This window comes from Periplaneta americana, chromosome 2 (assembly GCF_040183065.1).
Source record: "Periplaneta americana isolate PAMFEO1 chromosome 2, P.americana_PAMFEO1_priV1, whole genome shotgun sequence".
NCBI classification, from domain to species: Eukaryota; Metazoa; Arthropoda; class Insecta; order Blattodea; family Blattidae; genus Periplaneta; species Periplaneta americana.
The window spans coordinates 88532479-88550773 of NC_091118.1; the positions used below are offsets into that span (position 1 = coordinate 88532479).

At 35.3% G+C, this 18295-nt stretch overlaps 1 protein-coding gene and 1 non-coding gene across 2 annotated transcripts in view; both read left to right on the forward strand.

The window, feature by feature from the left end:
• Window positions 1–18295, forward strand: part of Mtpalpha (monolysocardiolipin acyltransferase Mtpalpha) — an 82462-nt gene that overhangs the window by 25468 nt on the left and 38699 nt on the right. The window contains exons 4-7 of the mRNA XM_069818089.1: window positions 826–1076; window positions 7893–8100; window positions 10176–10351; window positions 14970–15140. Of these exons, the coding sequence (XP_069674190.1) occupies window positions 826–1076; window positions 7893–8100; window positions 10176–10351; window positions 14970–15140 (806 nt within the window). The remainder of the gene's footprint in view (window positions 1–825; window positions 1077–7892; window positions 8101–10175; window positions 10352–14969; window positions 15141–18295) is intronic.
• On the forward strand, window positions 11225–11296 carry TRNAY-AUA (transfer RNA tyrosine (anticodon AUA)). Its single transcript has one exon. It is a non-coding gene; the product is annotated as a tRNA-Tyr (tRNA).

Sequence of the window (18295 nt, forward strand, 5' to 3'; positions counted from 1 at the left end):
TAACACGTGTTCTGTTGTTACAAGTAACTGAATCTGCATGATTTTCAGAATACCAAAGAAGGTTGCTATGGTGATGTGGAGGCTAGAGAGATCGTCGTATGGTAACATTTGAACAAAATTTCATCTCTGATTCCATAAAGCTGGACCCATAGACAAAACACTTCATACACTGGTGAACAAGTTAAGTGTACTCATTGCAATGCATGGACTCCAGCAGCATCTTCACAGTATAGATACACAATGTAAGGCCACCGGTGTGGCTCAGTCGGTTAAGGTGTTTGCCTGCCAGTCTGAAGTTGCGCTCGGGCGCGGGTTCGATCCCCACTTGGGCTGATTACCTGGTTGGGTTTTTTTTCCGAGGTTTTCCCCAACTGTAAGGTGAATGCCAGGTAATCTATGGCGAATCCTCGGCCTCATCTCGCCAAATGCCATCTTGCTATCACCAATCTCATCGATGCTAAATAACCTCGTAGTTGATACAGCATCGTTAAATAACAAACTAAAAAAAATTCACAATGTACCTGCAAGTCATTACCATAAACACCTTACCTTTAAAGGTCCTATTTCTACAAAATCAATACTTAATTTCTGGACACACTGTATGTAAGTTTTTTTTTTACTGTGAATTTTACATATTTCATCTCATACTTGCTCACTGACAGTGCTGCATGCATTTATAAAATTAATTATTCTTGCATTCCTTGGACTTCATATTCAGATGAGAGAAGTGTATAAATATCTGTTTTTCCCTTCAATTACATTATTAGTAGTTATCACTTTTAAACATTGGAGATAATTTAGGATTCTTTATGATGTATTTTCTAGGTTGCATTAGCCTGTCACTATAGAATTGCTGTGAAAGATAAGAAAACAGGACTAGGCCTACCAGAAGTAATGCTTGGGCTCCTGCCAGGTGCAGGAGGAACCCAGAGATTACCACGTTTGATTGCTGTTCCTAGTGCACTTGACATGGCTCTAACTGGTCGCACTGTACCAGCTGACCGAGCCAAGAAGATGGGTCTTGTGGATGTGCTTGTTTCACCACTTGGACCTGGTATAGACACTCCAGAGAACAGGTTAGAATAATCTCTGTTAGTCCAGTAATTCTCAAGTAACAGCCTTTGGGTTCTACCATGTGATTTGGGAGTTGTTCGTATTCTGTTTTATTGTTATGAATTTATACATGTGTTTATAGTTGTTTCTTTCAGCATGAAGCTAATACTTTTTTTTTCCCCTCATGAATTTCAGTCTATATGTACTTACAATAGATTATCCTTTAAATTTTTTATCTGCGCAGTTTATGCAGTATTGACAGTTTGACATTTCTAATACACTTATTTTCCTCTGTGTGTTTTATGTTGTAACCTTTTTAACAATTTTATTGTCGTTCTTGTTCTTCCTTCAGTTTGTCTCTTATCCTTTGTAGTTCAGGAATATAATAGTAAATCAGGAAAGTTGCTATGATTAAGATGATTTGTTTCGAAAGTGTAGTAAAACCCCTTTTTAACGAATGTCCAGGGGACTGATTATTTTTTTCTTAAATGCAGACTTTTCTTAAAACAGGATTTTCACTTATTATAAGTAAGAAAGGGCTGAGAGAAGAGATTAAAATACGTTTAGGCCATTTAATTATACAAAACCTTCAAATAGGCATTCATCCATGAGTGTGTGGCCGCATATGGTGGCTGGAAGCATGCTGTTTGCTGGTGGAGTTGAATATTCATAGCCCCTTAAGTCAAGCACGTAGAGTACTCGTGCAAATTACAGTAAAACTTCATTTATTTGTTTTTATGGGGATCTGAAGGAAAAAATGTATGTGAGAAAAACGTATAACTGAAATAGCATTTAATTACATCTGAAATAGCATTAATAATTAATAACATGTGATTATTTTACAAAAAAAAAAAGTCACTTACAAACAAACACACTCCCTTTTTCTTCCACTCATTGGAATTCAAAAACCAATCAGCAACTTCCTCGTTGTATCAGGTTGAGTCTACTGTCAAAATATTTTCAGTTTGGAGGGGCATTAGGATAGTTGTATCCATTGTGGTCACAGCTTTGGACCTGGATTCTCTCCTCTCCTCTCTTTGAAATGATTCTCCCACTGGCACATAACCGATTTACTGAAGCTAGCATGTGCAGAAACAAGAGTGGGCAGTTTCGAATTTCTAGGAATTTCAAAACCAGCTACATCTTAACAATGAATATTTGTTGTACCATATTTACGTGATTATAATACGCATTTTTTTTTCAAAATGCTCCGGAAAAAATGGGGTGCATATTATATTAGCACTCGCTCAGATTCATTTTATATTAGCACTCACTCAGACTCGAACAAATTAAAAGTAATGCTCTATGTTACAAGATATGGTGGAAAACAACTGATAGTAACAGTCACTGCGAGTTCGTGTTATCTTGTGCTTTGCGCATTTTTCATTCGTAATTTCTTGTCCATTTTTTAATACAATCACTAATAAGAACAATATTTATAACTACTAGAGTGACTTCATAACATTTTTTCTTTTATTGTGAGATTTTATGAGTACAACTCTCAACAATTGCGCATCTTTAATTAAACCAAAAGAATTTACCAATAATTACTGACGAAAGGGTAGCATGACATTAGTCATTGTCAGTCAGTGTTCTGGCATCAAGCCAGACCTCTCGACCAGAAGTTCCAGTTCTGATACTGCAAATGAAGATGAGTGTGATGCAGCCTGTAGCTAGAGGTAAGGGAGTGCCTTTGTGACCTGTCTTGATAATTAATTTTAATCTCTAGGGATTTTTAGCACAGGTGCGTATTACAGTAGACTCCCCCTTAAGTGGCACCAATGGAACCAGGCAAGTTCCAGATACGAGATTTTGCCGGATAATTGAATAATTATTTAAAAAAATTACCTGCTCGTAATTACCTGATGCCAACTTGTTGAAACTGCAGTCATATGAAGCTTATTTCTCATTCACTTGATCATAACTAACTAATATAAAACTGTGTGGATTTTCTTTGTTAAAACATATCACTTAACACAAAAATACACTAATTTTCGGTTCGAATATTCACTGAATATGAAATTCGTGTGAACTTCCTAATGTGGCAACACTGACGCTCCAGGCTGTGGCAGTCCATCCATGCATTCTTTTGTGCCAGATAATGGACAAGGAGATTCTTTACGTTTTTGGAGCACTTTGAATTTCGGTATTTTCCCATCACTCACAATGTTACTTTGTGTGTACCTGCAGCATTTCCGCATACTATAACAGTTACACAATCATCGTTTTGTTTGAAATCCTTGGACGAGATTTTCATCGCACATGCCAGTGTTGTAGAAGACACCTCCATAATAAACCTCTCTCATTGGCATTATGTATTTGTTCCACACTAACATTACTTTGACACAATTTTCTGGAACTGATTAATAAACTGGTCTGTGGATACTTCCATCAGCACTCCTTTATTCATCAGACACGCCTAGTTTTCGAATTCCATGTCTCTCTTTGAATCTGTTAAGCCACCCAACGGAAAATCCACATTCACCTAGCAGTTTCATTTTCTGGTGCAATTTCATGACTTTTTCTTGTAGCATCAGCCCAGAAATGCACATTCCCTCAGATCTTTTAATTGTGAACTATTTGTATAGAACATGATCTAATTCTTCACAGTGGGACTGATGTTCAGTTTTCCGATTTTCCGCAACTTTCGTACATTCAGTGTTGCTTATGAATCACCGAAGTTGACTGTCTTGTTTCTTTATATCGTATAAAGGTGAACTTCCAACTTTATATTCGTCCATTAATTTGGATCTACTAACTCATTTCTCTGTTCTAATTCTAATTCAAGCTTTTGCTTCAGTGTGAGAATGGTGCTTCTTGTGCTTAGCGGTAGTAACCATGATGCTATCTATCACATGAATGAAACTTGTACACGCTATAGGAACAGAGAATTTCACACTTTCCTATTTAAACTCATCCACCCAACACCCCCTTGAAACGAGCAAATTCAAGTGGTAATTTAAAGACATTGTCTCTGTGCATTGTTTGTAAGACCCAAGCGGCAACTTACTGATGCCACCCGATCTACCCCACGCGCAAACAGTGTGAAGAGTAAACACAATATGCTGCATGTGTGATTCACGAAAACCATTCATATCTTTGTCCGACTCTTCCCTTTCACATGAATGACTATTTTTTTTTTTGCCCTAGCCAAAAATGCAGTTGTGTTTGTATTGCTGGTTATTTGGGTGCCGGATACGAGGGATTTTACTGTATTTATTTTCACGGCAAACCTGATTTCGATAAAATTTACTTAGAACATAGAAATGAAGTTTTCTATCTCTCGGGGTTTAAAATATGATCGTATAAGTGTGAAAAACATATAAACGAAAAATGTATAACTGAAATTAACTTAGAAAATACAGGAATTTTGCCGGGAAAAAAAATGTATAAGCGTGAGAAATGTATCAATGAAGTTTTACTGTACAATAACCTCCTACCTTTGTTATAGAAATTAAGTCCTTGTGCTGCCACACATCTCTCAATCTCTCACATCTTTCAACAAAATTTACATGATACACTGCTTCTGAAATTGCTTCAAATTCCCCTCTCATGTTGACTTTCAGTTCTTGAAACATATATATATATATATATATATATATATATATATATATACACACACACTTTATTTTATTTATTTTTTAAGCCCCCCCCCCCATAAATAGAAATCACATTTGGTGTTATAAGAATATCCACAGTCAAACTCGAAATTAATGTGTCTAATAAAAATAGTCATGTACCATTTTATTTGTTCAGAAATTGCAGCCACATGATAATGTGAGTAGAGTAAATTTCTGCAATTGGGTGTTGGATAATGTTAATAAGGCTCTATTGATCCATATTGAATTTTCTTCAAGGATGAAGCATGGTTTTATTTACATGGTCATGTAGCAACACAGAACAACAAAAACCCAATCTTGTACATGAAATGTCATTGCATGACCGAAAAGTTGTTGTATGGTGTGCAGTGAATGCCTTTGGAATTATGCAGCCTATATTTTTTAAAATACCGTGAATGCGCAGAGGTACAGGGATAACTTAATCACACCATTCCTAGAATAATTAGCTGACGTTGAATGTACACAAGCATTTTTTGAACAAGACTGGCTACAGCACATACAGAACGTAGAAATTTCCATTCCCTTGTTCTCCTTTTCCAAGTCATTTACACCTCTACACCTACCTAACTTGCCTCCCGTTTCAGTTACCTGTCACCATATCATAATCTCTTCACCACACGCACGCAAAATAGCCGCATACTAGCCATACCAACTCATAAAACATCATTGTATTCATCATCATACACAATCTCGCTATTGTGCTTACGGAATACCCTACCCAGTGACATCAGAGACTGCATAGAGTAGGTTTAATTTATATTTAATTAATAAAAAAAAATTTCTTTCTTCTTAACTTGTACAATAAACTGTCTAGCCTTTATTAATCAGTTAATCCTTTAATTTTTATTGTATTTGTAAATTTAATATTAATTATAATTATATTCTTAATATTATAGTTGTAATCCCCTGGTAGAGGGGAAGAAAAGGCCTAATGGCCGTATCTCTACCAGGTTAAATAAATAAATAAATAAATACAATGATCTTTCATTAGCATTAATTGCGGAAAGTTTTGAAAATAGGGTCATCAGTAAAGGAATATGGCCAGTGGTCCCCAGATCTTATTGTATGCAATTTCTATTTATGGGGGAATTTAAAAAATAGTATATTGGAAGAACTGGAAGACAATATAAGAAGGGAAATTGCAGCAATTTCAGAAGAAAACCTGATGTGTGTTAATGCAAATTTTCTTGAAATGTGTGAGAGATGCGTGGCAACACAAGGACATCATTTCCAATATTTCTATGGCAGAGGTAGGTGGTTTTTGTAATTGTAATTTGCATGAGCAATCTATGCGCTTGATTTAAGGGGCTATGAATATCCAACTCTGCTGGCAAACAGCATGCTTCCAGCCTCAACATGTGACGGCACACTTACGGATGACTGTGTATTTGAAGGCTCTGAGTTGTATTTATATGTTCTTAATAACCATTAAATTGGCAAAGACCATTAATAAACTCTTGCAAACATGATATATTTTCATAAGTCACAATAACATATTTTGAAGTATTTTCACAATAACATTTCTATAAGCTTAGTTTCAATCAAGATACCGATACTTACTATCATTCACAGTGTTTAGTCCATTGCTGTGGAGTAAAGGTTAGCACGTCTGACCATGAAACAAGCAAGCCTAGGTTGAAATCCTTGTTGGAACAAGTTACCTGGTTGGGATTTTTTTCCGGTGTTTTCCCTCAACCAATTGAAGCAGAATTGCTGGGTAACTTTCGGCATTGGACCTCAGACTCATTTCGCCATCATTAATTCACGTATCATCATCATCATCATCATCATCATCCATACTATAGCCCAGATTAAGTTCATGGTGCAGCGTGCTGTACTTGTACAAGAGCATGGCTGTTCGACCACCTAATCATTCATAGAGTAGGAGTAGGAGTAGGAGTAAGCACAATAAGCCCCAGGCTGCAATGTGCTGCTGTTTGTGCCACATTGTTGTGACTATATACTTGTACAGAAATTGATCACAAATGTTCAGAATAAATTCGGAATTTCGCTAATATGGGTTGTTTATTCTCAAATCCATTCAAATGTTTTCCTTGGAAGTGAGATTTTCCTTAAAGTAGAGTTCCTTAAGAGCACATTGTTTTTGTGGTGTTCTGACAGGACTTTTGAAATCATTTCTTAAAAACGGGAATTTCTTAAAAGCAGAAATGTTAAAACGAGGTTTTACTGCAGGTATATGAATAGAGAGATTCTCTTTTTATTTGGTGTTTAGTGATGCAACCTGTTTCGTGTGTACATTATTTCTCTTAACATATAATATAGCGTGTAATAATAATCTTTGAAAATATCCATTATGGTTATAAATATATAAATATTGTATGAAATTTTAAATGATACTATATAATGTTTTATATATATAGTTTATCACCTGACACCTGCTGTGTTTTTATACACTGATTTAATCACTTGTTTCGATTGATCTAAGAATATAGCTTTATTTGCGTGATATAAGATTTCTGTAATTCTTTGTTGCAGGATTGTTTCCCTTTTCCCAGATAATGTACCAGTTCATTCTCTGAAAGATTATGTATAATGATTATCCTTTGAAAGTTTGTCTCATGCACTGCTGTTAACTACTTCTTAGTTAGGTTTTTAGTTTCTCTTATTCGTAACATGTATATATAAAATTTATTAATAATAAAACTCTTTTGGAGATGATTATTCCAGAGGTCATATTTTTCAATGCACATTCAATGACTTGTCTGAAAAATTTGAATTTCTTTAGGGATGTTTATTGCCATAAAAATCCGTAATCTTTGGCTATGTTTGAATCCACAAACATCAGATCGAATTTGACAAATGAGAACAACATTCTGAAATTTCAAAATATTAAATAAAAAATAACAGTTTGGATTTAGATTCCTTTCCTTTGGTCTTATTGCACTATAGTGGTGATGGTGACAAGAGTGGTGGTCCAGATAGTTGGATGAACTCCATTCTTTTTGTGTCTCTGTAGAATTTTTGTGATGTGTCCAGAAGAAGTGACGTTAAGGCAGTACACTTATGTAGATTGTCATTGTGGAACCTTTATTGTTGAATAAGTCACTGTAGAACATAGCCAGCACTTCCTGTCTGGGTGAATCTGAAACTGAGGCATTGTTGTTGAAGACAGGCCATGATTTGATGCTGTCTAATAGACGCCATAGACCACTGTTTCTTCACTGCTGAGTAAATTATTTTATTTTTTTTTTTTTACAGAACTTTGCAGTACCTGGAAGAAGTGTCAGTAGGAATTGCAAAACAGATTGCAAGTGGGAAAATCAAAATAGATAGGAAAAAGAAACCCTTACCTCGAGCTTTGTTGGATTTTGGACTTACCTTCAATTGGGTCAGAAATCAGATTTTTGGTCGAGCAAAGCAGCAGGTTTTAAAATTGACTGGTGGCCTATATCCAGCACCCCTCAGGGTAAGTGACTGCTCATTGGAGTCGTACTGCTGTTTTGGAGTTACAGTAAAACCTCAACATTCCCATTGTTGAAGAAATTCCCGTTTTTAAGGAATGATTAAGTCCTGACATAACTTCCATAAAATCACTATAATTTATTCCTACTTTAAGGAATGCTGCCTTTAAGGAATACACTTGAATGGATTTGCGAATGCACAACCTTTTTAACGAAATTCCGAATTTCGTCCAAATGTTTGTGATCGATTACTATACAAGGTATGATCACACCAGTATGGCACTAGCAGCAGTCCATGTGATGATTGATAGTATACATTGATATCTCAATTGGAAATAAGCTTGTAGTAGTGGCAATGTGTTTACACATGGAAATTATAAATTTAATTAAAGTACTTCAAATTATTGTGATTTTATGAAAATGTCATATTGTGTCTTTGCTAAATTTATTTTAATGTGTGCTTGCTAATATTTAGTACATTTTGTGAATATTAAGAATATATACAGTAGAATCTCGTTAGTACGATTTCCTAAGGACAAAAAAAATTTTAATGTAATGAAAATGTACTACTAAAAACATTTTTTTGCTCATCTGCATTAAAAACATTTGAGCTGTACTTTTCTATAATATATTGTATTTTTCCACGATTTAACAGTGTCAGTATTCACACTTACAGCCTCGCCTCGGAAACATCTGTACATTAGGCTGTTATGGTTCTTGAACCTTTCAATTCAACTGTTTGAAACTTTGAAGTTCGAAAGTCCCGCTAAATGCACTGTTTTTAGCACAAACCATGGTGCCATCGATTGCTGTTTTCTAACTCTGGAAACTGATCCTCATGTACACATTTTCGTTTGCCGCTTTTTCCTTCTAAATACGCTACTTCGATTACTTTTTTTTTTTTTTTTTTTTTTTTTTTTTTTTTTTTTTTGCAGACTCGTATTCAGTGTTGACGGAGGAATGTTGAGTTTCTGCGCAATATCAACGTGCTTCATGTGTGGGTTGCGGTCCACTTCTTTAATTATGTTCCATTTTTTTTCATTCGTAATATGCCTTACTTTCATCTTATCCATGGCATACAAACGTGTGGCTTACATATAAACTTCAACCAACAGTGAAACAAGTTACTGACGATACTATTGGACTTCATCCTCCTTTGTCTTCTTCTAACGGAAACGAAGTAGTAGCATGCTGCATGCCTGCATTGGTGGAGGTGAGGATGTGAGAGTGGAAGAGAGAATGCAATGTGTGATTGTTTATCAATATGGTCACCGACTGCCAAGTTTGAACGCAGTAAGCGTGAGATTTCAAACGTGTAAATGGGTAATTTTAATGTATGTTTAATGGAATTGGGGCTGGAACTTCCAAAAATAGATGTACTAAACAGGAAAACGTGGTAATGAGAAACGTGCTAATGAAATTCCACTGTAGATATAAAATAGTTAAATAATGTAATGGTGATTTAACTTCTATTTTCGGCCCTTCCTTATATAAGTGAAAACCTCCTTTTAATAAAAACCATCATTTAAGGAAAAAATAATTAGTCTCTCCCAGATTCCTTAAAAATGCGTTTTACTATAGTTTGAAGAGGAAATTCTTCAATAAATGTGTAAATCAATTATTGATATGAGAAACTTTATACCAAAACTTCTCAGAAAAATCACTTTTGATAGATGTTTCCATTTATTGGTGATTTGCAGAGAGATTGGAGAGAAGAATAATATTGAATTACGCTTTGGTTGATAAGTTCCTACAGTCCTCAACTTGTACATTTATAGAATATAGTTATTATATTTATTCAATTAGTCGCCCTCGGTAGCGTAGTTGGTATATGGTCTATGCTCGAGATTGCGGGTTCGATTCTGGCTGAGGTAGATGACATTTAAGTGTGTTTAAATGCGACAGAATCATGTCAGTAGATTTACTGGCATGTAAAAAGACCTGCGGTACAAAATTCCAGGACACCCGTGACGCTGGTATAACTTCTGCAGTTGCCAGTGTCGTTAAATAAACCATAATTTATTTTTTATTGAATTATGTTACTAATTTAATGAAATAAGACAAATGTCTTCTTTTTCAGATTTTGGAAGTGGTAAGAACAGGTTTGGAGAAAGGATTGCATGCAGGCTTTGAAGCAGAGAGCAAAGGATTTGGTGAGTTAGCCATGACTCCTCAAAGCAAAGGACTGGTTGGTTTATTCAGAGGGCAGACTGAATGTAAGAAGAATCGTTTTGGAGTACCAAAGCAGAAAATCAAGTGAGTTTGTTAACTCCATGGATTATAATAAACTCTTCTAACTAGGTTATGTTTATGCATTATGTGGACTCCCCTTGTGTATAGGAATGACTCGTTTGTGTCATTTAATCAGATATGTTATAAGCATTTCCATGGCAACCAAAGTCGAATTTCTGTTCCACAAGATACTTTCAGATTTGCATAATATGTGTCACTGTTCATTAACAGAAAACCACAATTCAGGTCACACAGAGTTTGTGTGCACTCAATATTCGGTGTCTGACGGCCTGTCAGCCTACTTGAGGTATGTGGATGTAAAAGGAAAAATTGAACTGGTATCTGGTGTAGTTCTGGGTAGCTCAGTCGGTAGAGCATTGGTACGCTCAGCCAAAGATCCTGGGTTCGATACCCGATTCCAGAACAATTTTTCACTTGAAATTATTTAAAAATTATTCAAATTATTCAAGACACTTTAATTTTTCCATTAGTTTAGGTCGAATGTAGACGTTATACGTTAACAAAATCACAAGAGTTAAGATCAGGAAAGTGGTATGATCATACATGTCCACATTCTCAGTGTTGTCAGCCACACACTTTCCATTACTCTTTCATCGTATGATGACGCAGAATATCTGCATGGAAATATCATATGTACTTCGGTACATTATAATAATATAATATATGATATGCATAAATCACTTCGTGATTTAAGACGGCTCTTATTCCGTCAGATCCCGGCCAAATAGTCACTCATTACGAGTGCACCTCAGCACATGTGTGGACTTCGGTCCTAGGTTCATAGATATCTATGACGTAGTGCAGAGGGTGGCCACTAGAGGGAACCCAAGAGTTGGAACTTAAAACTGAGACGATTCTTCCGATGCCGGGGTGGAATCCGGTGTGGCTTAGTGGATAAAGCGTCAGCACATAGAGCTGAAAACCCGGGTTCAAATCCCGGCGCCGGAGAGAATTTTTCTCCGTTCCATTACTCTTTCATCGTATGATGACGCAGAATATCTGCATGGAAATATCATATGTACTTCGGTACATTATAATAATATATATGATATGCGTAAATCACTTCGTGATTTAAGACGGTGCTTATTCTGTCGGATCTCGGCCAAATAGTCACTCATTACGAGTACACCTCAGCACATGTGTGGACTTCGGTCCTAGGTTCATAGATATCTATGACGTAGTGCAGAGGGCGGCCACTGGAGGGAACTCAAGAGTTGGAACTTAAAACTGAGACGATTCTTCCGATGCCGGGGTGGAATCCGGTGTGGCTTAGTGGATAAAGCGTCAGCACGTAGAGCTGAAAACCCGGGTTCAAATCCCGGCACCGGAGAGAATTTTTCTCCGTTCTATTACTCTTTAATTATTTAAACTTTATTTGGTCCACATAAATTACTCTAATTTTATACACTTCAGTTTCTTTTCGTCCACAGAACATAATAATATTTTTAAGAGTTTTGTTGTAAAGATGAGTATTTTTACTGGACTAAAAATACAGCACATAAAAATAAGTATTTTACCATTGAGCTTACTGGAGCTGAGTTATTTTAAAAAGGTCACGAAATGATGTTCCTGCACTCATAATTTACCCATATTCGTTTCCTTTGTTTCTTAAAATAATACTTACGTACCACATTCATTTCCGTTTTTATATTTATATGTACAATGATGCACAACTGAGTTGGCTCAGACAGTAGAATTTGAGACTCACATTCAGGAGGTCACAGGTTCAAACTCCGTGGCCAACCAATCTGTCTGGGGTTTTTCATGGTTTCCCTTAGTCATAAAGGCAAATGTCAGATTGGAAAGTTACATGCCATGATTCATCACTGCCTCAGTTACCAATACAATAAACATTAATTAAAATCTGTAATCAGTTACGTGAACACAAGCCATCTACAACACACTAAAAAAACATTAACGCAATAAGAGTAAAAACGGCCTACTGGTATACCCACACATTCTAAACATGCAACATGACCACAGATGTTAAAGTATGTATAAATAAACTTAACAAAGAAAAAGGATGCACAGTGAGGTTAACATAAAAAATTATCTTTGTACACAATCCACTTTATATTGACATTAATTTGGAGTGATTTATTAAAGGATGGCGTCAAGACTAGAAAAATGTTAAACGGATGTTCCCTGAACCAAATGATCCTATTTTAATTATTTTCATGTAATAACGATTAAGAAACATGTTAAAGATATTATCCTTGCAGGAAATGAGTGCTCTCTGGACCAAAATGATCTATTTTAATTGTTTAAATACAATTTCAATTAAGTAACATATTAAATGATTTATCCTTCTGTCAAACATAGATGTTCCTTGGACCAAATGTCCTATTTTAATTATGTAATTACTATATATTTATTTCTAACAATTGCAGCGAAACGCATTGGTATGGCTAGTCTCAAATATGTAGTGATGTGAAAACAATTTGCAGTTGCACTTCATACAAACAAAATAATTGAATATCTGCATCCCGTCATTATTAGAAGTTATGCAATCTCTAAGTCGAAAATATTTGAAAAGAAAAAGAAGAATTTAACTATTTGGTAGTCGAACACATTGGATGGGAAATTTGCAGGAAAATGTGCATCTATCTACGTATTTGATGTATAGGCTTCAATTCTTATCTCATTTCGCATTGCAATGGATGACGGTGACCATTCACAGGTTATTGAAAGAAAAAACGAACGTCAATTGTTAGCCAGCACTTTCTTGTACATTGATAAGCTCCTTTCAATATCGAACCACTGCCAATGAAATGGAGTATTTAAGAAGAACCACTGGCTATACTAGATTAGACAGAAAGAAAAATTTGAATATTTTGAAAGAATTAAATGTTGACCCAATTTTAGAGAAAATTCAAAATTATAGACAGAAATAGAAATCTCATATACTCAGAATGCCTAGAACAAGGATACCATGCCAAGCATTAAATTAAATTGATGGTGAAATCATTGCAATAAGTGAATGTCTCAGGAATCTTCTATGCCATATCAATAAATTTAGGAATGCAGTTATATTGTCAGACTCCAAAGCAGCTATTCTATCAATCGTCTCTAAACACACACCTTCATCTCAAACAGCAGAAATAACTAACATGCTCTCTCAATTAATATCACTCAATAAAAGAATTGTATTCCCATTGTGGAATCCTGGGAAACGAGAATGCGGATGCTTTAGCAAAGAAGGGCAGCACTGCTACTTACAGACCTGTTACTAAATCTACATATTACTCTGTGAAGAGATTTATTAAATCTACATACTTAGACTTCAACAAACAAAATTTGATAACACAATCCCAAGGGAAAAAATGGAACTCTCTGCATCAAAATCCACAGTTAATTCCCGATTTACCACGAAAATCGCCTGTAGCTGCATTTAGATTGGCAACAGGCCATGATTGTTTGGCTAAACACCTGCATAGAATTGGAATATATCAATCCCCTAACTGCCCATTGTGCAACTCAAACCAAGAAATGGATTCGGAACACCTCAAAATCTGTGCTTCATTGGCTGGTCATGATAATATCTTTGAAAAATATTGTAGTGCAAGAGGTCAAATGACTTTATTGTCAAACGCCTGGCAAGGGAAAACAACAACAACAATTACTGCCCTTTAAGGACAAGATCTATGGGCTGTCCACTGAAACGATGGAGTGAGACCGTAACAGGCCACCAGGCTTAATACGTGATAGGAAGAAGAAGAAAAAGAAGAAGGTAACAGTTTTCGATAGAAAGGAAAAAAAAATTGACATACCTAAGATTAAATATGAAATACCGGTATGTATATAGTAACTGTAGGCTGTAAAGTACGGTATAGTAAGTCTATTTTATTTTAATAACAAATGACACATTTCTTTTTTTAAATTTTAGTAGGTTATTTTATGACGCCTTTATCAACATCTTAAGTTATTTAGTATCTGAATGAGCTTGCGAAATGAGCCCGGTGTCCAGCACTGATAGTTACCCAGCATTTGCTGATATTGGGTTAAGAGAGAACTCCGGAAAAAAACCTAACCAGGTAACTTGCCCTGACTGGGAATCGAACCCAGGCCACCTGTTTCGCGGCCAGACACGCTAACCGTTACTCCACAGGTGTGGACACAAATGATACATGACCAAAGTAAATAAAAAAAGTTTTGTTGTTTTTGAACTCTTGATTTTCAATTTTCAATGCAACAAGTGGACACAGTTCCACTAGATGAAAGTTACTTGGCTGCTACACTAGTGTTATGCATCTCAAGTCACATTTCCTAGCAGTTTTATTCCACAGCGTTAATATATTTCTAAAAAATCAGTGTTACTCTCGAAAGTTGACAAGAGTATTTTGATTGGTTTTAGGCAAGGAATAAAGTTGTGCTGTTTCTTTCACGAATTATGAATCATGCTGTATATGAACAATGTCTGGAAATATTGGAAACCAACTGACAGACCTATCAACTGACTGACCAATCAACCACCAATTGATCTGTTCAGACCCACCCCATTGAATCGGTTTTCCTAATACTTCCTCTTGGATTCTCAACATAGAACTTAATTTTTCTAAATTTAAATAAAATGAAAATATTACATTGTTAGGAATTCACTCTTGTTTCTCTTACTTTGCAGAACTGTAGCAGTAGTGGGGGCTGGTCTCATGGGAGCTGGTATTGTTCAAGTTTCTATAGATAAAGGATACAATGTTATTTTGAAGGATGCAAATCAAGCTGGACTGGATCGTGGAATAGGTCAGATTCAAGATGGCTTGGAGAAAGCAGTGAAGAGGAAAAAGTACTCCACGTAAGTTACTGTACTACTTTATATTCTCGGATCCTACAGCATTGGTGTACATGTGGGTGGAAGTTTTTTTTTTTTTTTTTTTTTTTTTTTTTTTTTTTTTTTTTTTTTTTTTTTCCCCTCATGTTTGTACTAAAACACTTGTCGTTTTTGATCTGCACCATTTGAGCATGAAAAGGGATTTATGAAAAACATGTTACTGATCTTGGTTGTTCACTAAGCTCTTGTGTCAACTAATGAGGTAGTAAACACCACATTGTTAGGTTATCTGAGCATATGCAAAAGACTTAGGCTCACTGACTGTCCATTATGCTAATGTGCAACTTTTTCCACCAGCCATAAAATAACTGTCTCTAATGTTACCTCTTACCTGCTAATTCTCTGGAAAGCAGTCTCCTAGTGAGACATTATTACCAGTATTTACATCACCACTGGGAGTAGTTCTGAAAGTTCACTTGTTGAAATCCAGCAGGTGCATCCTACCTCTTTTTTTTTTTTTTTTCTGCAACTGAAGGAATATGACATTGTATCTTTACTCCCATTCGTGATGGGAAAATAATGGTGAAGCAGTGCGCAGTCTCGCCTGTTCTTGTACTACGTGATGACGTCACGCGGGAAGCATTGTGAACTCTCTTGCAGCTTGCTAGCTTAGCTCAGCTCAACTCCGTAAGAAATCGGAACCAAATATGTCACTTTATATTACTTGTTATTAATTAAATATACTAATTTTTATTAATCCTGTATGTTTAAAACAATTTTAAGCACAAGAGGTGAATACAGTCACCACATTCGGAATTTAAAATAACAACACGCATCGAAAAAAAATTGAATCTAAATTTAAAAAATAGTAAACAAGTTCACCAAAATTCAGATGTAACAATTCTTCAGTTCGTCTACAATAGACCTACATATTTTAATTATTTAACAGTAAATAATTTAATTATTGACACAGCAGTATAATTTGTGAGATAAAAGTAACTATAAAGCTACCTACTAAAATTAATTTTACATTACACATTCAGTTTATGACAAATGGGCCGGTTTCACCAACCTTCACCAAGGTTTTAATGATTCTTTAATTTATTTACTGGTTCATTAAATCATTTTTATATCTCACCAATCATCTTTAGCCTAACAAACCAGTAAAACTATAATTAAATTTAGTGACAGACATTTCCGTCTTTAAATTGTTAATGGTTCATTAGTTGCAATATAAAATGGCGGAATGTTTCGACGCAGAATTGTTAGGCCTATATCAGGAACTGCTCGAAAATTAAGAGTCAGATGAAGATAAGAAACGATCATTTTGAAATTTTGAATGACACAAAAAATTCACGAAAGATACCACATCACGAAGATCGTGGTACTCAAAATTTTAGAAGAAATTGATCATAGGTTAGAATGTCATAAAAACAGCTGAGACAAAGCTGAAACTAGTCAACTAAGTAACATACAAGTGAGTTTTTATTTTAACACATGAAAGTGGTTATTATAACTATATCTAAGAAATATTAGTAAATTAATACATAATGTGCATTCAAACATAACAAAACTTATTTGGTAGATTAACTTTCATTTATTAGAATTATATTATAGCTAGCGATAAGGTATGCTTGCACTGGCTTTAAAACAGAAGTGAAAGAACTGGATTCATAGAATTTATATATCATCAAAGGAAATTTCATTTCCAGCAGGATAACCACTCCGCGCACACCGCCATAAATGTTCAAAGACGGTTCATGGAAATGCATGAAAAAGAGGAGGATTGACAAATATCGAGACAATCCATATCAAAATCCAGGTCAGTTTTGGGATCAAGTTCTGGCTACCTGGGAAGATCTCGCTGAGGACCAGAACTATTTCCGCGATCTGATGGACTCAATGCCCTGAAGATCCCAGGCAGTGATAGACGCCATTGGCATGTGGACAAAGTATTAGATCCACATGTGTGTTATTTTTTTCTTTAATTTGTTTATTTTTGTTGTATTTTGGTAAGAAAATTGATCTCCCAAGAGTTTTCTTAATTCTCCTAGTGGAGCCAGAGTTGCGAAATAATTCGTTTCACTACAAAAAAGAATAGAAAATGAAGAAAGATAACATGTATAAAAATTAGTTATGTTAATAAAAAAATAGTTCTTACCGAGAGTCGAACTTGGGTCCCACGGTTGACAAGCCAGCATACTAATGACTGCTCCACCAAAGAGCCAAGACGTAATAAGTGTTACTAGGCATATAATAGGTGCTCAGCTTGAAGTCTAGGGAGACAGCACATATAAACTTACTCGTGTAAATCGTGGCCAAAATTTCAATATTTCCACTACCCAGAGACATAACAAAACTGTTTTCTAATACTGTACACGATTTCCGATATAGTAGACTGTGGTTTCGTATAAAGATGTTCTGATATAGTTTTGAAAAATTCATAGATCGCATTTATTTATCCTTAATGAGCCATTACTTACTGTTCATTAAATGTTAAGAAAATTTGATTGCTGAGCAGCTCGCATTTTAGTGAATCGTAAAATATTTTAATATTCAGTAGTTAATATTTCATTTGAACTGATTTACTGAAGGTTGGTGAAACCGGCCCATAGACGTAGTTTTGCTAAATGTCACTGTGTGATGTGAGTTATTCCAAATACATCATCGATTTAAATTAATAGCATTACTGATACAAGAATAACATTCAATATAATATATATAAACAAAGAATTAACACCATACACGTACACACAACAGCTGTTTTTGTTTCTAGCATGCTGCTACTTCCCAAGTGACGACATGCGCAGTAGAAAACGAGTTTGAGTCACCCGTCTGCTACACCATTATATTCCCACCACACTCCCATTATTGTTTAAGTTTTGCAAATAGAAAGCAGCCACAGAAGTAGTAAGTCCAGGTGCAGGAGTAGAATATAAATTCACTAACAGAGTAGGTGCATTGTTTATTGAAGCAATCAGACTCCAGATTTCCACTATTTGGAGCATTTTTAACTGGATGTTTCTTCAGATATGTCATAGCAAAAAAGCTGTCATCACAAAATGATTTCATTAAGACAAACCATATTTGCGTCAGCTGCTTGACAAAGGATGTCTGGAATGCTGAATATTGTCAGAAGAGATATTTTTCTTTTAATTTCAAAACACTAATGTCTTTTC